We start from the raw sequence: 26560 nt of genomic DNA on the forward strand, positions 1-26560 counted from the left end.
GCCCAGCCACCTTCAAGACTGCCTGGTGGACGAGACGGTCACTGTCGTCAGTGCGCCGCTGTTCCACCGCAGCGTCCACCATCTCTCCTGGGAAGAGAGAGGAGGAACTCTGCACCGGTCCGCTGCAAAGACCCATTGCCGCCTCACGCCCAGCCGCCCTGGTCACTCGGGTGAGAACAGCGTCTCTACGCCGGAGAACCAGGTTGGCCCACAGGTTAGCCATCTGGCGGGCCAGGTAGGAGGTGGCTCTACCTCCAGACTGGCACAGTCACAAAAGCCGGGTCCCCTTCAGGAGTGATGTTCCCCAAGGAGGCGGCGGCTTTTGACACTGTGAGGGACCACAGGTCTAACCAGGAGACTGCTTGGAATGCTGCCATAGCGGTAGATTCCAAGGCAAGTACCTCTTGCTGCGAGAACCAGAGGTTCTCCGACAGAAGCTGCTGCAGAGACACCCCCGGAGTTAGCCTAGCTAGCTCCAGGTTAACCTGTTTGGGCGGTAGAGGGTCTTCTGAAGGCACGTAGAAACGCCTCTGTTGCGGTAGAGGTGGGGAAAGGAACTTGGAAGACCTACCGGACCGAAGCGAACCCTCCTATCCGGAGACGAGAGCGTCCACTTGGCTCAGTACGCTGTCAGCCAAGGCCGATCGTGGCAGACCCACCGTCGTCCTGGGTTCCTTTTTGGGTCCCCAGAACGATTCCAAACCTGATGTGGGCTCGGAAGGTGGGAGCGGCGATCCTTCCCTATGGTCTTTGTGCTGACGAATCAGCGCAATAATCTCCGCGAACGACCTCTGGATCTCAGGAGTGACTGCATCCTGCGGAGACGGACCGTCAAGCCCGTCCAGAGAGAATGCCTCCCGAGACCCTCCTCCTTTCCACAGGAGGAACCGCAACAGACCCCTCATGGTCTCCTCCTGTCACTTGTGCATACGATCTGGTCGGTCCTAGGACAGTGCCAGGTTCGTAGGGCGTCATGGCGGGATCGCGAGGAGCGCGCCCCTCAAGATCACTCCTGATCGCCTCGCTCTTCCCGGTGTAGCCCGAGGAAGTTGAAGGGATAGGAGAGGAAGACCTGACACTCCCCCCACGCCCACCGGTAGAACCGGCGTGCTGAGGGGGCTGCAGGCAATCGCCAACCCGCAGTGGCGATCGATCTGCAGGCCTGGTCGAGCGGCTCTCCCGGGGAGAGCGGCTGGACCGAGAATGGCGGCGACGGTCCCGAGCGCCAGAAGAGCTGCTGCTGGTCCCCCTCTCCACCCGGTCCTGGTAGGAGCGGCGGTCAGGGGACCTGCAGAGTCCGCAGTCGCGGTGGGAGCGAGGCCTGTCCCCACGGTGCGCCACGCCGCTTGGACCAGCCAAGGCTGGTTCAGACAACCGAGGGAACCGCTTCCTCACCTCAGCCTGCGACCGTTCTGGGACCGTCGCGTCAGCCCTGGGTACCAGCGTATCACCACGAGAACGATTGCTGGTCTGGTGGGAGTCACCTGAGCGACCCCCGCCAGTCTTCCGCTCCATGCCTGGATCCTGGCGCCGAGCGGACTCAGTTGCCTGGGTCTTGGCTGTACGATCACCCGCAGGTGACCGTACACTCGGTACCTCTCTCGAACGAGAGGCCGAGATGGTACCTGGCGCCGAGGCAGAACCTCTGGCACCAGGCGAGGAGGTAGCGGTGTTAGCCGGCGCTCCTCCGGTCCCCGTCTTCTTCTTCCTTGCAGAAGGAGAGACGTACCCTGTTCCCGAAAGAACAGGAGGACCAGCGGAAGTCCCAACCGTCACACTGGAATGGGACGGACCCTTAGAAGTCTCAGGATGAGCCTTCTTGGGGGGGAAGAGGCTACCTTCTTCTTCTTCGGCTGTGGGGCCTTAGTAGTCGAAGGGGAAGCGGCGGCAGACGACGACGACACCTTCCTCCTCTTCTTCTTCTTCGTCAGCTTCCTCAGGACCACCGTCAGGTCTTCCATCCAGGACGGAGCCGGGGCTGTTGCAGGAGCAACAGGGCCCAACTGCACCTGTCCGGAAGGACCTGGGGTGGGGGCAGCAACACCACAGGCAGGAACGACGGCGGCAGGAACTGGTACCGGCACTGGAGCGGCAGCATACTCAGGAACAGGAGGTGTGGGCAGGAACCAGCGACATCCTCTGCACAGGAGGTAGGTCCAGGAGAGAGCTCTTGGGACACCAGAAGTCAGGGGCTGAAGCAAGAGCGGCAAAACCAGGTGGCAGCGTCACAGCGGGCATCATCACCTCCGGCAGCGGCGCCTGCACAGCAGCTGTCGGGGTCACCATGGCTACGTGCTGGGTGTGCACCAGGTGCGGCGAAGCAGCGTAGCCAGGTGTGGAGACACTGTCATGGTTGTCGTGGTGGTCGGGCCATGGGTTACCGGCATGGACCCCCTCGCCAAGTGACTCAGCAGCCCCTGAACTGTCTGTGTCCCTTGGAGCCCCAGCGAGTACCAGGCCCGTTCGAGATCGTCCCCCGTGGCAAGCAGAACTGAGGAAGGAAAAGTCAACTGAGGAAGGAAAAGTTGGCCGAGTCGGGGGGGGGGGGGGGGGGGGGGGGTGGGGGGGGGGGGGGGGGGGGACAGTTCCCACCCCGAGCGAACAGAAGACCCGAATACAACTGGATGTCGGGGTACCCGCCGCCCGCCGCCCCCCCCCCCCCCCCCCATGCTCGAACTGATCGAGAGAGGAGAAGGAGTGAGATACCTCCCCCGAAGGGGAAGGAGCCATACGAGGGAGCTGATATGGAGGGAAGAAAGAAGAAGACGTGTTCATGACCAAGGGAGTAGCCGGAGAACCCTCCGATGACTCCTTGGCTGGCTTGCGCGGCTTCTTCCTCCCCCCATAGCGCTCCCACTGCTCCTCCGACCATATAACACACATCATATGGCTCGGTGCGAGAGCATTCACGCCCTCGACACCGAGTACAAAATTCGTGAGGATCAACCTCTACAGAGGACAGAAAGGCCCCACACTTATGGCCCTCCACACCAGGGCACAATCTGCGGCTGATGGGGGCGAGGGGGTCTCTCCGGCTCTCGGGAACCCATAATCACTTGCAAAATTCACTGAGAATGAAATACAAAACACAGAAACGTACTTACGCAGGCTTTGTACATTCACACTGAATAAAAGAAAAAGAGAAACAGCCTTCACGAAGTGAAGAAAACAGAGCATACGACTGAAGTGGGCAGAGAGGCGAGCAACACGTCCATCCACCAACGCGGCCGAAAGCAAAGTGGCTCCTCTCCTCGCAGTCGAGCTGACCGCCAACTGCCGGACAAGTAGTTAATTACCGAACCCCCTTGTTCGAAGCTTACGACCGGTTCAGCTGCCGTTAAGTACCTTCCTATTGTTAAAGGACCGAGGGTTCGTATACGTATCGGAACAAACGCGCCTTTCGCGCTCCATTAGACGTTCAGACATCTCTACGTACGTCTTGTACCACCACAAATACTCAAACGCTCGCAAAAGTTCAGCAAAACACGACTGCAGCAAAAGATCGCTCTCAGGCGACGCGTCGCTGATGCTTGCTGGTGCGAGAAGAAGGCATTTTGCGCATGTGCACCTGAGTAATGCTTGTAAACAAAACAGCAGCTTGATCCGTGAGCTCCAGCATCCCTCAAGGCGCGTGATTCAAAAGTTTTTGCCTAGTAGGCCTTTAACTATTTTTCCGCGAAATTTTTAAAAAACTATTTTGCATTGACGTACCATACGTCGGTTCGGCACCCGACAGACAATTTTCGTCGACGTTTAAAACGTCCAATCAGCGTATAAGGGTTAACCGCTTACTGGCACCAATAAACTGCTTACTGACGCCAATAAACTGCCGACTGATGCAGATACACTGCTTACCGAAAACAAAAATCATTTATCATTGCTGAAAATCTGGTTGATGACATCATTAGCCAAGTACCATAAAACCGGAACGCCGTTAATCGACACTGCTGATAAGCCAGGGCTACCTGTATCATTATGACAATCAAAATATGTAAAGTTTAAATATACAACATTCATTGCAAGTATAGACAAAAATTAGCAATAGTAATTAAAAAATTATTACCATCTGAGGTAGTCTGAGGCATGACTCCACCTTCACGCTTCAAAGCAAATCCTGGAACACGATTCACATTAAACAAAGGACGATGAGACTGGCTTCGACTTCTTACATCAGCTCCGCCTGCACGACTCAGCCCTCTCCCTAAGTGTAAGACAAAAGTTATCTTCTTAAAATGTAATCCGTTTTGAAAGTAACATGAAAATTCACAAGCCAACATGTTTTAAATTAGTTTAGCATACATGAAAACAAAGTTTAAAAAAAAAAACTGTATGAAATATTTTCTATGAAAACTGCTCAACTAATTACCTAATACAAAAATTATCCAAAATGGGATCAGCCTTGAATAAAAACATACTTGCTCACCTTTACTGAGGGCAAGCAATTGTATTCCTTGGTGACAACTCTCTCCAAGTTAAACTCAGATCTGAGGCTAACAAAATTAATCTGGGAATGTAAAGACCCATTTTTATTAGAAAACTATTAAACTTAGTCTATATTCTGTACAGGGCAGATAAACAAGGAAACATTACTTTTCATTCTCTTGTATGCCTTGAATAGGTACAGATTCAGTTTTCCTTTAGATTGGTAACTGGAGCATTATCAAAGCATTACTGTGAAAAGGCCACTGCCCCTTCTGTTTTCAGCATACTATATTACGGCTTTGTCACTTTTTCCTAAACTTTTTTGCCAATTTTGCATTCAAATTTTGCATTCATAGCCACATAATTCTCACTTGACATTTTTCCTTGCCAATTATAATGGTTGTGCAATGTTTACCCTAGCATTGCTCTTATCAGCATTTTGTTTAATTAGCCCAGTAATCTTTGCCTAACTGCTTCCTTTTGACAGTACGTAACAATTCCTTCTGATTTTCTCAAATTGCTCTTTCCTAATGTGTTATTTAATTTATGATTTATAGTGTTAAATGCATGCATTGTACAGCTAAGTGATTCATTTTTGCATGTCCATTAATTATTCAATATGCCTCTGCATACTTACACTGATTAAGGAAATAAATCCTGTAGTACTTTTATGGAATCTCTCAATAAGGAACCTCATTTACAGTGCCCTTCACAAAGATTTATACCATGAAAAATAAGCAAATTAAAAAGGATTTTTCTTGACTCCAAAAATACTTAATCTTTGCAAAAGCAAAAAGAAAATAGTTCAAGTTACTGCAGTAATGCCATCAGCCAATTAGTAAGTTACTGTATTTTTCTTTGTGTAACTTACTCTTCTTGATTTTTCCCTGAGTTTGCTTATTCTCTGGTATCGGAATGGATTTATAAAAAAAATGGTGATGGAATTGCGAGATACATCAATTTTCTCAATGTTAAATTGAATTTCTAACAAGCTCTTTTTTCATAATAAGCAATTCTGAAAATTTTGCCAATATTTTTGGATTTGGAAAAGTGACAATGTCTAAATCAGTAACGTAACTGAAAAAGACTAAACCATACAGTAATACGACCACAAACAAGTTAACTTTTAAAAATACAAGACTAACAACCAATTTTATTTTCACGACCAAATAGAGAAACAGATTCCAAAAGGTTTAAGGGAAGCATGAAACCCATCCAACAAGGAGGTATAACTGCTCTCTACCCCACAGAGGGATGCTTATACCATGCCCTTAGCAGCACACTGTAGTTACTAATAAAATTCTCAGTATCTTTCCTTCATCCCAACCTGAACTGCTTTTTAACTTACTTGTTATCCATTTGCTTTAGTCCCTTCCTTACTAACCTACCAACTTCTTCAACTTTACAAAACTAGAAATTTGACTGTTATCTCTGACATACCCTTCAGTGTGACCTACCGCACAAAGGGGTTCCCATGGCTACAGGTTTGTTTAGAGTCAAAGATAACTTGTCAAATCATTAAAGTAATAGGAGGTTGTCCAATAATGAGGTACATAAAATACATATAGAGCACATCACATCAGATCTAACCTCCCAGCCTTAAGAGGCACAGTTACCTCCAAAGCCATCACTTTTCAGTGTGGTTAGTGATGTAGGAACCTGATGTAGGAACCCAACTTTATAGCAGCATCTTCTGTCCGGTATTGGCTGATTTCCTGGAAACTGTCTTATTAAAATTACCATCGGACATCAAGTAATACCAAGCGTGAGGAAGACATGGATGGCTGAATTCATTCTGAGATCAAGTCCACGGCTGTTGCAGCATGGGTGAAAATACATACTCTACTGAAACTGGTAAGGTTTTCTCATGTTTGGCATACCACGGTTGAAGTGATCTGAAAGCACAGAAACTTTCAAGTCACTTGTTAGAGATGAACACTCAAGGACTCCCTCATGAGAATGAGGCAGAGGATGGGGTTTTGTCTTGTCCCAATTCCAAAACATGACTAATTTACAAATAATTCTCATTTCCCTCATTTCAGAGGCTAATCAGTACTCCACCTGGTTGTCCTCAGGAGGCACTTTGCCATGGGTAAAATTGAGAGGGCTGTAATTTGTGATTACATAATACGTATGAGCAAAATAATTTCAAATCTTATTTATAAAAATTTTAACTCCAATTAGGTAATAATTTTTAATTTATGAACACTAAGAGATTACTGCAGTGTTTCATGAGTTTATCTAAAAACTGCTCAATAAAAGGATGTACATATGCATATATAATAAGTTATCATTTCTGATATTTGCACAACATTGAAGCAAATTTCAGTAAATGCACTTGCACATGCTACATAACACACCTAAGCATTACAACATAAATATGCAATAATAAAATGTAACTGGAAAGCACAAAAATGCAGTGCGATTAGTTTAGCACTTATTGTTAATAACACGAGGCAATACAAAAATAAGCATAGGTAATGAAATGTAGAACAAATGTATTGGTGTGGGAATGATGTGGTCTATAACTAATAAGTAACCTTATTGTTCTTTTCGACCTAAAAGTTTTATCACAAATAATCGGGTCTTCTCTGCATAAAACTTATTATTGTCCTTACTTCTAATCAAAATTACAAGGGTTACATCACAAGAAACATATATGTATCTGATCTTAAATCATCACTTAACTTTCAGAAATATGAGGCGTGTAATGCGAAAGTGATGCATTAACCCTCAAAAAGGACTGTTTGGAGTTATAGGCAGGAACATGTTGTCAGTAGGTTCATAAACCTTGTATTGATGTGCAGACTAGCTTTAGATCGGGCGTGAAGTGTTCTAACCCGGGAGGGTGCTGCAGCCAATGGCAGCGACAACGCCTCTGAATTAGGCACAGTAACAAAAAAAAATTTTCTACAGAACTCTTCTTATTTCATACAATCTTTAAAAGTGAATCTAGAACCATGACTTTTTAGGAAAAAAAGTGTGGGGGAGGGGGGTAGATAAAAAATTTGACCATAACCAAAAAGTGTAAAAATGGGGATTGAATAAAAAAAGTTTGACTGTCACCAAGCAAAAAAATTCTAAAACTTATAAAAGAACTAATGGCATGAAAGATCTAGCCTAACATTCGCGGGGATGTGTACCAGACCCCCCGGGTGAATAGTGAGAATCTGCAAATAGTTGGAACCCCTAAAAAAAGCAGAAAATGGCTTATTTTGTTAGTTACAACTCAAGAAAAACCACTAAACATTTTTATACCCGGTTTTTAAATAGTTTCACCACAAAAAGCGCATTTTATGATGAAATTGATTAAAAAAATATTTGGAATTTGACGATATTTCTCATATAAAAATACTGCTAATAGATGAATTTCCCACAAATAATGGGTAGATATGGTCCAGAGTGAAATCCACGAATTCGGAGAACGCGAATACGGGGGGCCCACTGTACAAACATTGCACCACTGTACATATTCGGTAGTAAACAGTAACTTCGATGGGTATTACTAAAAATGTTATTGTTATGATACAATAAAGTTTGTTCATACTTACCTGGCAGATATATATATAGCTGTATTCTCCGACGTCCGACAGAATTTCAAAACTCCCGGCACACGCAGTGGGCGGCCAGGTGGTTAGTACCCATTCCCGCCGCTGGGAGGCGGATATCAGGAATCATTCCCATTTTCTATTCAGATTTTTCATACCACTGTCCCCTGAGGGGAGGTGGGTGGGTACTTTAATTATATATATCTGCCAGGTAAGTATGAACAAACTTTATTGTATCATAACAATAACATTTTGTTCATGAAACTTACCTGTCAGATATATATATAGCTGAATCCCACCATTGGAGGTGGGAAGGGACAGAATAGAAGGATTTACGAAACACCTCAAGTGCAGATGATTGACATCTTGATTCCTTACCTGTTAGCATAGCTGACTTCTTGATTACTGTCACCGAAGTCTGCTTTTGCTTTACTAGAGTTGCCAACAAGGTAGTGACCTGTGTAGTTGGTGCGCTCTAGATGATCTGTCAACGGGGGCGGGGGGCGTGACCACAATGTGACTAGACCATATTGACCATACTGTGAGGGCAACGAAGCTAAAACCACCACCTGACCTAACCTATCGAAGTTAGTCCCATAACTTCTAGGCTAACGAAAGGGAAAGCGCCTCAAGCGACCAACCCTTCAAAGTTAAAAGCACACCTATCCCTTTTTCTATAGGATAGGATTCGTGCTGCTTCCTGCCTCCAATAATATTTCTACGGATATGTATGGTCCTAGCGACTCGCAGATCTCATATGTCGTCTTCACATCCCGTCGGGAGTGTGAAGCGAACACAGAGTTGCTTCGCTCAAACGTGGCACTCAGGATATTACTGAGTGTCATGCTCTGTTGAAATGCTTCCGAGGCCGCGCCCTCACCTCGTGAGCACTTACTTTAAAAGGTTTCAAATCTTTGTTCAAACATGACGAATGAGCCTCTTAGAAAGACTCCTTAAAAATAACGCCAGGGCGTTCTTCGACATGGGCAAGTCTGGTCTTTTTACGGAACACCGCAGATTGTCCGAATGACCTTGACTTTCTTTAGTTTTATCAAGATAAAACTTGAGAGCCCCGACAGGGCACAGGACTCTCTGTGGCTCTTGCCCAATAATTTGTGCCATCCCCTTGATCTCCAGGCCTCTGGGCCAAGGGTTAGACGGGTTTTCGTTCTTAGCAAGAACGGAAGGCTTAGAGGACACCGAATTATGTCCTCTAAAGCCAAAACCTCTGATGATGGCTAAAACCTCACTAACCCTCATTGCCGTAGCTAGAGTGGTTAGAAAATTAGCCTTTCTGGTCACGTGTATTAAGTTTACAGAAAGGAGAGGTTCGAAATGCTTTGACATCAAGAACTTCAGACTACGTCTAAGTTCCATCAAGATTCCGCAGACCTCAAAGATCGTGAAGGGCTTTGTTGTTTGACAGATCCGAATCTCTGAGCCTAGAGGCCGTCAACAACATATTTCCGTATTCTACAATCGTTGGGACTGTTAGCTTATCCCATACTTCAGACGGAATGGGAAGGCGGTAAAGTCATTCACAGAGGTCAGAGGTAGAGGAACAGTCATTCTTCCTGCCCTATGTCCAGAAACGGCCCACTCCGATTGGTACACTGCAAAATATGCAGCACTGCTTTGCTTTGGCAATGAGACTTGCAATTAATCTTGAAGATCCTCTCGCTTCTTGACAGTCTGAACGCATTCAGACTCAGAGCGGAGAGATTTTAGGTACCTCTCGAGTGAGGCTGTTAGAGTAGACCGATTCTCTCGGGAAGGGTCCTTGGAAAGTGCTCTCTGAAGGACGTGACCTCTGTGAATCCAGCCTCTCGAAGGCCAACATGGGGCGATCAGCGTCTTTCTCACTCCCTCTGACGCCAGCGATTATCTTATTACATTTCCTAAGCTTTTGAATAGGGGAAAAGGGCTAACCAACTATCCCCATTCCATACTATAGGATGGCGTCTATGCTACCGCTCTCAGATCGAGAATAAGGGCGCAATGTAGAGGAAGCTTCTTCGTCTTCAATATTGCAAAATCTACGAAAGGACGTCCCCAAAGTCTCCACAACTCTCGACATACTTCTAAGCGAGGATTACTCAAAAGTCAAACGTCAGTAGTTGCTGCCGTCGATCGAGAAGATCCGCACGGACGTGCAATCGTGTAACGAACCTCTTACGGATCGTTACGTTCCGTGCCTATGCCGATAACCATCTCTCTTTTCTTGGGATATGAGAGAGCTGCGGAATTATCTGAGATGATTTGGACCACTCGACCAAAACCTCACTCTTCGAGGAACTGGAGAGCCAACCAAATTGCTTCCAATTCTTTTAGATTATGTGCCAGGACCTCTGTCCGGATGCCTGGCTCCCTCTCATTATCACCTGAGGTGATCCTTAACCCATTGAGAGACGTTTAGAATTATCTCTAGATCTTTGATGTTATTTCAGTTCTCCTGTAGGAAAAACTGTAGAGGTCTGAATTGCAGTCTATTCAGGGAAACAAGCTTCTCCAGCAGGAAATGGTCCCAGCAGACTCATCCATTCCCTCACTAAGCATGCTTCCTTCCCTAATAAGGCTGCGCTTTGCATAAGCAGGAGAGCATTATTATAGTGCTATGCTGCGGTAGACTCGTACAGAATTCTGTTACAGTGCGGTAAGCAGCGCCGAACATGTCTAAGAGATATCTCTGTTGAAAATTTCTTAGCAAAAGGAAGTCGTTTATTCATGATTACCAGAAATCCCCTCAACCCGAGGCAAAAGTCATGATTGTAGGGCAGAGATACGGTTCGTAAATCAATCCCGCGGGAGAGAGAGACGTAACCGACTGAGCAGTACAACGAGCTACCTAACACTGAGTTGGTGACAGTGTGAGACACTGTGACAGTTACAGGCAGCAGCTTATGTTCACCTTCTCGCAGTCTTATGCCGAGTTGCCAGCTATTCTATTCATCTAAGGAATAGATTTTCCATTATTTGAACAGAAACTCTCAAGTTGGCATATCTAAGCGAAACAGAATTCGCTAATACAGAAGCTGATTTTGTGTTGTCGTAACATTACGCTTAATTAACCAAATGTTAAATCGGAAACTCCTGGAAAGTTGCCGGGAGTACCGATTAAATATACTGCGTCATCCACAATGACAGCAACCTCTCGTTTCGCACTATTCTGCCTGAGTTACCAGCTACTCTCTTCTACGAAGGAATAGGTTCGTTACTATTATCGATCATAAGAAATTCTCAAGCAGGCATATTTAAGCGAAACATAATTCGCTACATGCAGAAGCTGAGTTGGTGTTGTTGTAACAATACCTTCAAGCATTGTCCTTACACCGGAAACTCCTGGAAGTTTGCAGGAAGGACCGATTTAAATACACTTAAAAAGAATAACCAGTCCTTTCGGTTGCCATCTGTAGAGGTAACCACGATATGCGTATATGACTTGAACTTTACATTAGTAATATGACGCGAAGATAAAATACCTAAGTATTGCAGTCACTTGAACATCTAATTCTCTACTACATTCTTTCCTCGACGAGGAAGAGAGAGAGAATGGAAATCGACTGTCTTCATTCTCTTTGCCAAGAAAAGGAATAATATTATTCAAATGGAAATCCTCAAGTGAGAACCGAAGATCGAAAAGGAAAGTTCAAGCTTCTTATGATATTTGACATAAGACTTCATGGACGTAGTCTATAAGTCTTTTTCCTGGATGAGCCTCTGACTAATGAATGAGAGCTCTTTCGAAATTTTGTTACTTATCCGCTTATGCGATAAAATGTTATTAAGAACTTTGTCAATGAGAACTAACAATTGCATGACGGAAAGTAATCCAGGAATTCGAGCATATAGCCTTCCGATTCCCGCAGAAATCGAGGAAGGGGCAGGATTCCTGATTAGAGACTGGGCTTACGACAGGAATGACCTTAATGTTCCCCTTCGGCAGCGCAATCCCGAAAGCAGACGAGGCGTTTTATGACACCGAAATCTGCTTACAGTTTTCCTGGAATTCATCAAGTGATGGATTCTCTTGAACGCTCCCTTCGTAGAAAGAGAAGTAGACATCTTGACGAGACCAAACTCCTTCCTCTACTTCGACGACGCTCTCTTGAAGAGCGTTCTTGCAGGAATCCTGCCGAACTCTTGATGCGTAGGACGCCTATCGTTCTGAAGAACGTCCTGGCAAGTGCTCTACCGAGCGTCATGACGTGTAGGATGCCGAGCGTCTTCAAAAGCGTCCCTCGCTAGCGTTCCTGGCGAGCGTCCTCGCTAGCGTCCTGGCTTGAGCGTCCAGATGTGTAAGACATCGAGCGTCTTCCAAAAAGCTTATCAATGTTTATGACGTCGAGCGTCTTCTGAAAGGCCACCCGAAAAAAAAAAAAAAAAAAAAAAGCGTCCTGGAGAGCCGCACACTGCTCCTGAAGTGTGAGAGCACTATAGGAAGACGTAAGGCTATCGTCTCCAAGACGGCCTTAAAGACTTTCGTTACCTTCTAACAAAGACGGTGGCCGCCTGTGCAACATTTTGCGTCTTAGTAATGCAAATGAACATATCCAGACACGCGCTCAAAAAAGGAACGCCGAGCGTTCCGAAAGGCATCGTCGCGAGGTGCTTGCCGAACGTCCTGATTGCATTCTTTGAGCGTCTTGAAGAGCGTCCGGAATAGAAGAGTGACGAACATCAAGGGAAGCGTCATAGTGAATGACGTGCGTCAACACGAGTAACTTGAGAGGCTTCCTGGCGAGGGGAGAGCCGCTCATGAAACCCGAGCGTCCTAAGCATAAGTACGGTGATCGTCATCAGGACGAGTCTTCAGGACGTTCGCCACTCTTGACAAAAACGACGGCCGGCTGTGCGACATCTTGCGTCTTTGTCACGGTCATCGACACTGCAGAAGGGCATTTAAAAGGACGCCTGTGGAATCAGTCAACATTACACTAATTACATTGATCTCTCAACAAAGAAAACATGTATACTAAACGAGTGTCTACCGAAGGTTTCGGTAGCCTCCCCTTACCCGTTGCAGACAACAAAATCTGAAACTAGGCTAACTAGATTCAGACATCATATGCAATGAAAAAATTTTAATTAATTTATGATAGCGTATGCCTAGCCACAAATCCAAGTCAATCATTCAAAAAAATAAGTAGGATACTTAAGCGGCTAATGAAGTTTCAAAATCCTAGGCGGAGGTAGTGGAAACAGGTGTTTTCACTACCGCGACAGAGAAAAATCTGAATAGAAAATGGGAATGATTCCTGATATCCGCCTCCCAGCGGCGGGAATGGGTACTAACCACCTGGCCGCCCACTGCGTGTGCCGGGAGTTTTGAAATTCTGTCGGACGTCGGAGAATACAGCTATATATATATCTGACAGGTAAGTTTCATGAACAAAACTAACGTTGAGCGGGTTAGACCACTTTTGCACTAAATGCAACGCTACTGTCTTTATTCGGTTGTAATTGGTGATTAATTTTGACCGCTAATTACTAAAAACTAACATCAGGCAGGTTAGATCACTTTCACACTTCACGCCTTATATCTGAATCAAACTGGTAATCATAAGACAATAAGGACCAGCCCAAACACCAACTCAATCTAAGCCCAACAATCTGGTTAAAAATGTAGGAGGTAAAAATAGTTACTACATAAATATTTTCCCCAATAATAATAATACGTATATACAGAAAACTCTTTAATTAAAAAGTACTTGTTTGCACCTTTGAGCCACACAAAATAGTAAAGGGTAATAAGAGGTGGCATAGGAGAACAGGGCATCCTTAGAGAACTTCTGGACTGTGATCATACAAGTTTATGCAACTAGGATCTATTGCAATGAAGAAAGGTAATACGTACTGTACTGCATACGATTAATGGGGTTGTAATGAAATTGAAACCTGAACATTTTTTTATAGAACAGTTGAAATTTTCACAAAGTCACATGTTCAAATGTACAGTACATATACAAAACTGCATAAGTTAGCATTTATAAAAATTATCTTTATCATAAATCCACCACACAATTTAACTAATAGGTAGTGATATATCTGAGGCAATAATAATTGAATTAGAGTTCAGAGATACTATAAACTAAATTTACCTGCATTTCTAAAAAAAATGCACCTGTTCCTACTGGAACGAGTTTTATTCTTTACGCCATTTCAAAGAAAGAAAGAATCCCCCCAGGAGACTAGGAATAAAGTTCATATGTAAAAATCCATGAGTAATAAGGCATCAAAAGTTAAGGTAAACAAGTATATATTACAAAATCAATTATTTTCATTGTGCATGTCTGAAAAAATTTCCTCAAATAAAAATAAAATCAAGACAGCCACAATCCATATATACGCAATACTATTCATAAAATTGCCCAAATTCTGATGAATGAGGATACTGGAGGGAATTCCTACACCCTTACTACCTAACACTGTGGTATTGTTCATTATACCTTGTACACACTACTGTATATAAATCATTATCAAACATTCTGGACATACAAACACGACACATTAGTACTTGTTGCGCATTGACCACTAATGTAAACTGAAGTCTTTACAAAACTGGAGGATCATTATACTGATCTATATCATACTGGGTCAAATGTCCTACATTAAAAATACAGATAAGCCACACTGCTATTAGTAAAAAAAAAATATAGGGCCTTTATTGTGTAGTCAGTGAAGAGCATTGCTATCTTAGACAAATCTAGAGTAGAGTATATATACTATAAAGGAAGGATACTTCACTGCAAGAAAATTATTTGTTTGATAATGTTTTAGTAAAGTTGTAGACTCCCAAATAAAATTACATCTAAGGGTGACATTCTCTATATGAATTTCGTCTAAAGTTTTGTTGCCAACTAAAATGCAGAAAGGAAAGGCATGCAAATTTTTATTTAATGGACTGGATAATAAGGATAGCATTTTTTCAAGTCCTAATCATATCTACCAAATAAAACACTAATGTTACAATAACTTTTTTCATATTCCATAAATATACTATAGTGATAGTAAAATTTAACATTAACAGTGCAATTATATTGTACTCAGAACTGTGTGGTTTTAACTGAAAATAGTTTCAGATAAAGAAGTCTAGAGTCTTTCTATATATATGATAAATATTGCTTATTAAAATGTACACTGTACTCTTGTCCTCACAATTATTTGCAGCTGACTCAGGAAGAAGCAAATGCTGTTGGAAAGAAAGAACCCAACTGTGGTGCTGGGAGGAAAGCCTTGCTTAATTTAAATTCCTTATATAAAATGGCAAGACACACTCAATAAGGTATTTGCATGTATGTCTACACATAACCTAAGCCAGCCTGCTGTATACAGAACAAACTGTAAATTATCTCTACATTACTGATAAAATAAAATTACTGTTAATGTTTTGTTTATGAAATGCATAAGACAAAAAAGTGTGTGTGTTCACTATTGAAACCATGATCGTAACATTAACCTTATACACATTATGCATCAGGAACACTAATGTGTGATATTCTTTCCTTCAACTATAGACAGAAAAACTGTAAATACAAATGAGAATATAAATTAACCCTTTCAGCCACTAGCTCTTTAGCAGGTCTTGTCTGTCTGGAATTAAAGCTATGATTGGTTATATTTTGCCTATTTCTACTATTTATAATGTTCAGAAAAATTACAAAGTAAAAACACCAAACAAATATTAATTTGAAAAGAAAACTGGCAAAGATGATGCATCACACTGTCATAAATGACTTGGATTAGATTCTAGATGACGTCTCTCTGATTCATTCACAGTTACTACAACTTTGTTTTATCACTCTCTCCCCATCCCTCTCTGAAGCTTTTTATAAACTTTGAGAAACAGATATCGAAATTTTTATAAACTTTGAGAAACAGATATCGAAATTTTTATAAACTTTGAGAAACAGATATCGAAATTTTTATAAACTTTTAATGAAACATAAATAGTAATCAAAATATTAAAAAGAAAAGCAAAATAATTCTACCGTACAAAATAATGATTTCAGCCTTTGAGCTACACCTTGGCTAAACAGACACTGACAGTCTGATGGGTATAACTGAATGTTTGAAGTAAATCTGAAAGCACAGCTTAAGAGAATTGTAAAAATCTATTTCCATTGATACTTAGAATTTGGTAGGCAGTATTAGCTAAATTTGATGTCCTCAGTTTAGTCTATGCTTAAAGGATTTTTTTAGTAATGCTCACTGTTTTCAATTTCATCTTTTCCAAGTCCACTCATTCACTCTCTCAATGCAAGATCTATGAACTATGCATAAGCCAGTGAAATACACTGATAGACAGACAGACACCATCAATGTTAAAAGGTGAACTTGGAAGATATAAATTATTTAGGATGATTTACCTTCAATAATTTGATTACAATAATAAAAAAAAGAATTGATTGACACTGGCAAATTTGATGTCTCAGTTTATCCTACTTAAAATAAAAAAAGCTTTATTTAAAAAACAAGTGATATTTCATATATAGGCAAATAATCTTAAAACTAAAAAGCATAATTTTCTTACAAATATGTAGCCCCATTTTCTTTTTTTAACACTGTTAATGTGTTTTAGGCATCAATCTGCTTTCTTTTTAATATTTATACTCTAGGTGTTTTCAACATCCAGGAAAATTCAAGCTTTGCTTTTTGGAACATTCAGGAATTTTTTTGGATATTTTCCAACCATTTGTTTTCAAATTCATGTAAGAGAATTACACGAGGTTAACAGACGACTGTACAAATAGAGGAATATTGAATAGTAGTAGTGTGGTAAGTGCACTTACCATTATGCAGATGAAATGCAATGTTGGAGGATCAGTGTTGGAAGACTATGGGAGAGCAAAACGTGATAATGGAGGCAATGAAAGCACATACTCAAAAGTAGCCCCGGTTTAAAGTAGCTGAGCTTTATGTCCCTTTTGCCTACATGACAAATATGGGTATACTTCAAACTTTTAATGTTTGTTTACCAATAGTAGAATTTACTCATGAATGTACAGTTTGCTATGATACAGTACACTCCAATGAAGCTGAAAATTGGGAGACAGCATTAGACAAAAACCAAAATGGAAATTTTATGACTCTTCTGCTCTGATATTTTTTGTCATTTCTGTATGGGAACAGGGTGAAACATGAAGGCACATCAGAAGCATACTGATTTTTATAAAATACAAATGAGAGAGAGAGAGAGAGAGAGAGAGAGAGAGAGAGAGAGAGAGAGAGAGAGAGAGAGAGAGAGAGAGAGAGAGAGAGAGAGAACTTTCATTTCAGATTCACCGGGTGATATGACTCATATCCTACAAACAGTATTTTCTCTGTTACCTTAATACTGTAAAATCACAGTTATCATCTTGTCAACAAACACTCCTACTAAGAGGAATACAGCCATACCCCTACATACGAAAGTCCCTACGTACGAAAAATCCAGGTTACGATGGCAAAGACAAAGATTTTTTTGCTTTTGTGCACGAAAATAATTCAGGTTGTGAAAGGGTGTATGTACTGTAAAGTCCGAGATTTGCCCGGACTGCCAAGAATAATTTTAAAACTCGCGCGCCACCAACTCAGTAGACTCGCCACCATCCTCCCACTCTCCCATTGGTTCCTGGTGCTAGTCACTGCCGTAAGATCCTGCTCTCCTACTTGTTAGCATCTGTCCCATCATGCCTTTATGTAAAGGTGTTCCTTGACCATTTCATTGCAGCAGTGTTATCATGAACACCTGGAATTCCTTCATTCACATAGATTTCGTTTGTTAACATAAATTCGTGTTAGTGATTTTGCTTTCGTTGTACTACAGTAAGCTACTTTATCGTGTTGTGTGTGAACTTAATTACTTATGTTATTACCCATGGGTCCCAAGAATGTTGCTGAAGTTCACGGAAAGAAGAGGATGCTTTCTGTGGAGACGAAGATGGAGATAATCAAGAAGTGTTAATGTTTTCTGCCATTTCTTAATGTGTTTCGTAAAGTTTAGTGTTAATGTTTTCTGCCAATTTTTAATGTTTCATAAAGATTAGTGTTCATGTTTTCTGCCATTTATCCTCCTCCTTTGTCGCCACTTTCGGACATTGCCTCACTCGAAGGGCAAGGTTCCACATTTTACTACACATGTACATACATGTACGTACAGTATTTCTTGTACCCTGTACACTAATACACTTTATTTACAGATAAAGTCATGGTTAGGTTAGGTATTGAATGGTCCAAATTGTTGTATTTCATTGTTTATTGGTCAATTTAGCTTTATCATAAAATTTACTGTGGTGTTGTTGTAGGGCTTGGAACGAATTAGACAATTTACATGTAAAACATAGTTCTAGATACGAAAAAATCAGGTAACAAAGGCTGCTTCGGAACAGATTAATTTCATAACCTGAGGCACTACTGTACTTTCTGAAGGCAACAATCAGATGTCCTTAAGTGTAATATCCTTACAAAAGGCAATTCCTCTTAAGCATTCACTCAATCATTCAATGATAATTTTTGCCATTAATGCCTTGAAAGAGCACCCTGTCAAACTTCTACAATCGTATAAAACTACAAGCCCCAAGTTTCCATTTTTGTGACTGGCTGTATTAGTCCATCCTATCTACAAGTTTGTGATAATAAGAAGAGAAATTCCTTTAATAGATAAGCTTTTATGGATGCGCCAAATTTACTAGCAATTAGGAATCTGCTTGCAAATTACCCTGACTTGATTATCTTACAAATTACTGGTGAGTTCAATTTTCTTCATAAAATGACATTTTTATGATAAAATAAAATTTTACATATAGTACTTATCAAGTAATTACATAAGCTAGCAGTTTCTAGCACCGGCAGCTGAAATTCGGAATTTGCAAAGCAATTCTTCTTTGTTTTTGCTATAGGTAACTAGTCCCGCCCACTTTCGGGAAGAAGAGGAATAACTGAGCCAGGTTCTTCAATCTGTTTATGACTAACAATCATCATCCATGTCCAGGGAGGAGGGTGGGCTCACATTCTGTAATTACTTGGTAAGTATATGTAAAGTTTTATTTTATCATAAAAATGTTATTTTTACATAAGCAACTTACCAAGTAATTACATAGCTGATTACACATTGACAGGAGGTGGGATACATGGACTACTCCACCCCAATCATTATGTGATAATGAATTTGTGAATAGAAAAGGGGCTTACACTTCTGAAATGCTTGTTGTATCCTTACCTTGTAAGAGAGCTGCTACAAGAAAATACTCCCTCTGGTTGGCACTCATCACACGTGGTAGAGGCTGAGTAGTTTGACCTGGGTACCCTACTACCTTTGTGGGAGCTTTGAAGCTAAGTCTATGGTCTAATCGCTTAAAAAGATTAAGCACATAATCCCCCTGCCCAGGGCGCAGTACCAACAAAGACCAGAACAACAACATTACCTATACCATAAAACTAAATTCCAACCCTTCACCAAAACAACTGGAGGGTATCCTGGTATCATGTAACCCCAGACTCCCCAAAAACACACCACCTTAAATCAAGGTAAAAAGGTAGGAAGGAATGCTTCCTAGTTCCCTTCCCCAACACCATGCCAGCCACTGATAAGGGGCCTAATGTACTGTATTCACTATATACAGATTCTATTTCTTTTAGATAGTGTGATGCAAACACTGACTTGCATCTCAAGAAAGTCGTTACTATCTCCGTCAGGGAAAGGTTCTTCTTAAATACCATAGAAGTGGAAATCGCTCTGATTTCATGCACTTTTACCTTGAGAATAGGTAAAAATCCTTCACCTATTTGAGAGTGTGATTCTCTAATCATTTCTCTTAAGAAGAATGACCAGACATTCTTAGAAAGATGACGTAAGGGATCTTTAACAGATGTCCATAAATTATAGGAAGGGTCTCTAGTTTTCTCCATCCATTTCAAGTACAGTGGAACCTCTACATACGAAAGTCCCTAGGTATGAAAAATCCAGGTTAAGAAAGCTAAGACGAAGATTTTTTGCTTCTGTGTACGAAAATAATTGAGGTTGCGAAAGGATGTAAGTATATACTGTAAACCAAAATTTCCCAGGGCCACCGAGAACAATTTTAAAAATTGTGCGCCGCCAACTCCGTAGGCTCACCACCATCCTCCCGCTCTCCCATTGGTTCTTGATACTAGTCACTGCCGTAAGATCCTGCTCTGCTATTGGTCAGCATCTGCCCCATCATACCTCTACATAAAGGCGTCCTTTGACCATTTTGTCACATCAGCGTTATTTTACGCATGTGGAATTCGTTCATTCACATAGATTTCATTTGTTACCGTAAATTCGTATTAGTGATTTCGCTTTCTTTGTAGTAAGTTACTTTATCGTGTTGTGTGTGAACTTAATTACTTACGTTATTAGCCATGGGTCCCAAGAATGTTGCTGAAGTTCTATGGAGACAAAGATGGAGATAATTAAAAAGTATGATGCTGGCATGCGGTTGAGTGTGATCGCTAAGGAATACGGCTGAAATCCGTCAACGATAGGCACCATCCTTAAGCAGAAGGAAGCCATCAAAGCAGTTACACCTTCCAACGGCATGACTATTTTGTCCAACAATAGGAGCCATGTGCATGATGAGATGGAGAGGCTGCTTCTTGTATGGATTAAGGACAAAGAAATTGCTGGCGATACGATAACCGAGACGGCAATCTCCCACAAGGCCAGCGCTATTTTCTGTGATCTGAGTGCCCAGGCTGAAGACGATGCAGGAGAAGGGACATCGACGGCAACCACAGACTTCAAGGCTTCTCGGGGTTGGTTCGATAAATTCCGCAAACGGACTGGTATCCATTTGGTGGTGCGGCATGGGGAGGCTGCCAGCTCGGACACATAAGTGGCCCAAGCCTTTATTAAGACGTTTGACGAGATGACAATCAAGGAAGGCTACAGTTCTCAGCAAGTCTTCAAATGTGATGAGACTGGCCTTTTTTGGAAAAAATGCCTGGTTGGACGTACATCACGGAGGAAGAGAAGAAGCTACCCGGGCATAAGCCTATGAAAGACAGGCTTACTCTTGCACTTTGTTCTAACACCAGTGGGGATTGTAAGGTGAAGCCCCTACTTGTGTATCATACCGAGACTCCTCGAACCTTCAAGGCCCACAAAGTGCTAAAGGAGAAGCTTCCGGTGATGTGGAGGGCTAATGCGAAAGCCTGGGTAACGAGACTTTTGTTCACTGAGTGGTTGGCTGGTTGGCTGGTTTTATAAAGTTTAGGTGTAACACCAAGCACTGGGGCAGCAAAGGCCATTCACCAAGTGGGTAAATCTGTGTTTCAGCCCGACAGTGAAGAAATTCTTGGAAGAGAAGCGCCTCCCTCTGAAATGTCTGCTGTTGTTGGACAATGGCCCTGCTCACCCTCCTGGCCTCAAGGAAGATATCCTAGCGGAGTATTCTTTTATCAAGGTTCTTTATCTTCCGCCTAACACCACCCCTCTCCTCCAGCCCATGGACCAGCAAGTGATATCGAACTTCAAGAAGCTGTATACAAACATCTTTTCAAGAGATCATTCGACATCACCGATACCGCAAACCTCACCTTGCGTGAATTTTGGAAGGAGCATTTGGATATCCTCATATGCATCCGACTCATCAATCAAGCTTGGCCGGAGGTTTCGAGACGAACCTTGAATTCTTCGTGGAGGAAACTCTGGCCTGATGCCGTATCCGCCCGAGACTTCAAGGGATTCAACGTGTGCAAAGCTGATGCAGATTCAGAAAGAGTTGACGATCCTGAAACTGTTTTGCAACCAGAACTTGACGAGATCGTTGCGCTCGGCAAGTCCATGGGGCTGGTCGTCAATGTGAACAACATCAATGACCTTCTTGAGGAGCACCAAGAGAAGCTTACGACAGATGACCTGAAGGAGTTAGAGGCCATGCAACATAACGTCATTCAAGAAGAGTTCTCTAGCAGCGGTGAGGAGGAGGAGGACGACGACCCTATGACAACGGCAGAAATTAAGGATGTTCTATCTGCTTTTCATAAAGTGCAATCATTTGTAGAAGAGACACCCCGAAAAGGCTTACACAGGTCGTATGCTTGCGCAGTTTGATGACATTTGCCCGAGTCATTTCAGGAACATTTTGAAAAGCAGGCAGAAGCAATCTTCCTTGGATAGTTTTTTAATTTTAAAGAGACCTTTAGTAGTAAGCAAACAAGAAGGTCCAAGTGACACGAAAAAACAGAAAATTGGAAGTGGTGAAGAAATTGAAATTTCTTAAAAAACGTAAGTAAAAAAGTAAAAATAAAAATTAAAAAATCAGAAAAAGCCAAAAAAAAAAAAAAAAATTTAATTTCAAGTTTTTTGTAAAGTTAAGTGTTAATGTTTTCTGCCATTTGTTTATGTATTCATACAGTTTAATATTAATTTGTTCTGTCATTTTTTAATGTTTAGTAAAGTTAAGTATTCATGTTTTCTGCCATTTGTCCTCCTCCTCTGTCGCCACTTTCGGATATCACCTCACTCGAAACGTAAGGTTCCACATTTTACTACATATGTACGTACAGTATTTCTTGTACCCTGTACACTAATACGTACACTTTATTTACAGGTCAGGCACAGTTACATTAGGTACTGAATGGTCCAAATTGTTGTATTTCATTGTTTATTGGTCAATTTAGCTTTAATATAAAATTTACTGTGGTGTTTTTGTAGGGCTTTGAACGAATTAGGCAATTTACATGTAAAACGTAGTTCTAGATACGAAAAAATCAGGTTACGAAGGCCGCTTTGGAACGGATTAATTTTGTATCCTGAGGCACTACTGTAGAACTTCAGGGCTCTTACTGGGCAAAGGCCTCACTCCTCTTATTCAGGCCCTAATAATTCTGACAGATTCTTAATTACAAAAGACCGAGGCCAGAGATAGTGAACAGATTACGTCTCCTCCTGAGAACCCAACTCTGCTATCCATAGCCTGAAGTTCATTTACTCTTTTTGCTGTTGCTAAGGCTATTAAAAAGAGTCTTCTTTGTCAGGTTTCTGAATGAGGCATCCTCCAGTGGTTCAAAAGAAGGGCCTGAAAGTCATTTTAACATCACATCTAAATTCCAGGCCACTGAAACTTTTCCTCTTTTACTTGTATTAAAACATTTAATCAAGTCTGTTATGTCTCTGTTTACTGACAAATCTAATCCTCTATGTCTGAAAACACAAATTTGAGCATAGCTCTATAACCCTTGATCGTAGATGCAGATAAGCCTCTGGAATCTCTGGGAAAAAGGAGAAAGTCTGCAATTTCTGTCACAGTTGTCTTAGAAGACGAGATACCCTTTTGTTTTTGCACCATATGGAGAAAATTGCCCACTTATTTTGGTAGGCTGCTGCAGAGGATTTATGTCTACATTCTGAAATTGTTCTAGCAGTCTTTCTTGAAAATCCTTTTGCTCTAAGAAATCTGTTGACAGGTTGAATCCTGTCAGAGCAAGAGAGGATAGCCCATGATAAACCTCTTGAAGTGCAGTTGTCTGAGAAACTCTTTTAGTGGCCAGAACAGGGATATCAAAATCATGGACACATTCCTGTGTATATTAGCAACTTGTTTAGTACTTCCCTTATTAATCCAAACGGAGGGAAGGCATAAAGGAATTTGTCCAACCAATCCTGTAGCATTGCATCCTTAGCCAGTGGTAGTGGACCTGGTATTGAGGAGAATGTTGGTAGGTCGAGAATTTCTGTGCATCGCAAAAAGGTCGATCACAGGTTTTCCCCATAACTTCCAGGGGGACCTGCATACCTCCTGATCTAGAGTCCACTCTGTGGGGATCACTTGATTCCGTCTGCTGAACTGATCCGCAAGGACGTTGCGTTTCCCTTGCACAAATCTTGGGACTATTGTTGTCCAATTCTCCTTGGACCACAGCAGGATATCCCATGCTGCTTTGCACAGTGAAAAGGAGTTAGTTCCCCCTTGTCTGCTGATGTACGATAGTGCCATTGTGTTGTTTGAGTGCACTGCTATTGTTCTATTGTAAACCTCTGATGCAAAGCTCTTGAGCCCTAAGTGTATAGCTTTTAACTCTTCACATTCATGTGCATCTCCTTTTCTTCATGAGATCACACTCCCGACTCTTCCTTGGTCTCTAGTAGAGCTCCCAAACCTACGTCTGACATGTCGACATAGCAGTTCAGGTCAAGATTCTGTGGGTGAAGAGACTTTCCCTCCTGAAGTCTTCCTTCTGATTTCCACCACAGCAGATGACTTTTTATCTCTTGTGTTATCGAAAACACAAATGAATCGGGCTGACCTTTTCTGTCCCAGCTGGCCCTGTGACAACTGAAAAACTCTCATGTGGAGTCTCCTTAATGACACAAATTGCTGAGGCCAAAGTCCCGATCAGGCTCATCCACTTATTGGCCGAGCAAGGTTGAAGTGTGAGAAACTCTTGTATTGTCTGAAGAGAAGACTCCACTCTTTTGGGGGATGGGAAAGCCCGAAAAAGAAGAGACTTTCGAGTCATCTGGGGGGGATGAGAAAGCCCGAAAAAGAAGAGAGTTCAGTCATCCCCAAATAAACTATCTCTTGAGAAGAACCAGTTGAGATTTTAGGAAGTTTATTAACAACCCTAACTCCTGAGTAAAATTTAGCATCGTTTTTAAGTCCTCCGTACACTGCTCCTTTGACTGAGAGTGAGGAAGCCAGCCGTCCAGATACAGAGCAATCCTTAATCCTTCTAAATGCAGCCATCCAGCTAGAACCCTTGTGAACACTTGTGGGGCTGTTGACAGGCCAAAACAGAGCACCGTGAACTGATACACTTGATCTTGGAATGCAAATCTGAGATATTTCCTTAATTTTGGATGCACTGGGATGTGGAAATATGCATCCCTCATGTCTATAGAGACCATCTAATTTCCTTGGCGCATTGCCGATAGAATGGAGCGGTTTGTCTCCTTCCAAAATTTTGTCTTTTGAACAAAGACATTCACGGCACTCACATCTAAAACTGGTTTCCAACCTCCTGTTGACTTCGGCACTAGAAACAGCCGATTGTAAAATCCCTCTGAATTCTTATCTTTGATTAACTCTATTGCTCTCTTCTCAAGAAGGGAATGAACTTCTTTTGTGAAAGCTGAAAACTTCTTTGAGCCTACTGAGTATGCGGACTACTCGAACCTTAGTACTTCCATTACCCATGGCTCTGCACCTTTCCTGCTCCATACTTCCCAAATTGTTGGAGTCTTGCTCCTACTGGTGCACAGAGGAGATCGTTTTCACTTTTTGGGAGCCGATTTCGTAGAGTTTTTCATACTGGCTCGAGAGCCAAAACGGATGTTTGATCTCATTCTGGGGTTCGATCTCAGTCTACTGCCACAAAAAGGAAAGGACTGCAAAGGGGAAGCTACCCTCATGCTCAATAGAGGAGCTTCTTTCAGCCGTCTCATGGAATGGGCTAACAAATCTTGTGTTGACTTCTCAAGACCCGACGCTACATCACTAATCAAAGTCGGAGGAAAGAGGGAGTCCTTTACTAAAGGTGAAAATAGAAGAGCAGACTTTTGAACCATGGTGACTCCTTTAGTGGTTAAGGAACACCAAAGCTCCCTCTTTTTCAACACTCCCATTGCATAAAGAGAGGCTATATCTCTTGAAGCGTCCCTTACTCCCTTGTCTGCACAAAACAGGACATCAAAAAGATCCGATCCTATGTCTGAAGGGAAGTCGGGGTAATCTTGAATCTTTTTTGCCTGGACTCCTACAGACCAGTTCAAAAACCTGATAACCTCTAAAATCTAAAATCAGAACATTATCTTTGCAGCAGAAAATGCTGACCTTCAGGCCGAATCTATAAGGCTAGAGAAGCCCCCTTGAGAGGAGGCAGACTCCCAAGGAAGGAGCTTCTCCAGTCATGTAGTATGAATACCTTCTAATTAGAAAGTGCGAAGGCAGATAGCTAAAGCAAGCCTTCCCTTTCTCTCTCTTGTCTGCAAGCCACAAGTCCACTTCCTTGAGGGCTTTCTTCACAGAGGTTGACAAAACCATCTTTGGCAACTTTGTTGCTTCCTGTACCACACGTAAATGGAGCGTTGTAGTTGGAGAAGCAGGAGCTGCTGGAGAGAAGAAGATAGGATAAGTACGCAACAAAAAGTTCAGAAGTGCTGCATAAGCAGAAGATGACAAAGCCTCTTGTGGTGCATTGACTTCTTCCTCCTCTACTGATGACACTGGAGAAAGGAGAGGATTGCAAGTGGTTTTCGGTGCACAAGGCTTCTTTAAGTAGCCTAAAATATCTAACTTCTGTTAGACAGGATCTCTAGACTGTTCTGGTCTTGCTGGATCTTGCTGAGGCGCTGAATTCGCAAAAAAATCATCTTCTCGCCCTGAACTTGCTGAAGAAGCAAAAGATCGATTGGGATCCTTCCCTGTCTGTTGCCTAAGAACTGATTGTTCCACTAATACCGAGTGAACATCATTCACTGGGTGTTCCACTGGGCAATTGACTATTTCCAAGATCCTGGAAGACACTGGGCACTTGTTAGCGACTGAACGTTTAGGCACCAACTTGCATGAGGGAGACAACTGGCGCGCTTCTGCGACAGCTGCACTTCTAGGCGCAGCCGCACCCTCTTGGCTCTTAACTGATGA

The 26560-nt window shown here is 42.5% G+C and overlaps 1 protein-coding gene across 8 annotated transcripts in view; it reads right to left on the reverse strand.

Annotated features, from left to right (window-relative positions):
- Window positions 1-26560, reverse strand: part of LOC135201768 (protein CLEC16A homolog) — a 208954-nt gene that overhangs the window by 51279 nt on the left and 131115 nt on the right. For 7 of the 8 annotated variants that reach the window (XM_064231008.1, XM_064231011.1, XM_064231009.1 and 4 more), the window contains one exon: window positions 4064-4201. In XM_064231008.1, the coding sequence (XP_064087078.1) occupies window positions 4064-4201 (138 nt within the window). Of the gene's footprint in view, window positions 1-4063; window positions 4202-26560 lie in introns of those variants that run through there. The other variant, XM_064231014.1, reaches the window with a different exon arrangement.

Source organism: Macrobrachium nipponense, chromosome 28 (assembly GCF_015104395.2).
Source record: "Macrobrachium nipponense isolate FS-2020 chromosome 28, ASM1510439v2, whole genome shotgun sequence".
Lineage (NCBI taxonomy): Eukaryota > Metazoa > Arthropoda > Malacostraca > Decapoda > Palaemonidae > Macrobrachium > Macrobrachium nipponense.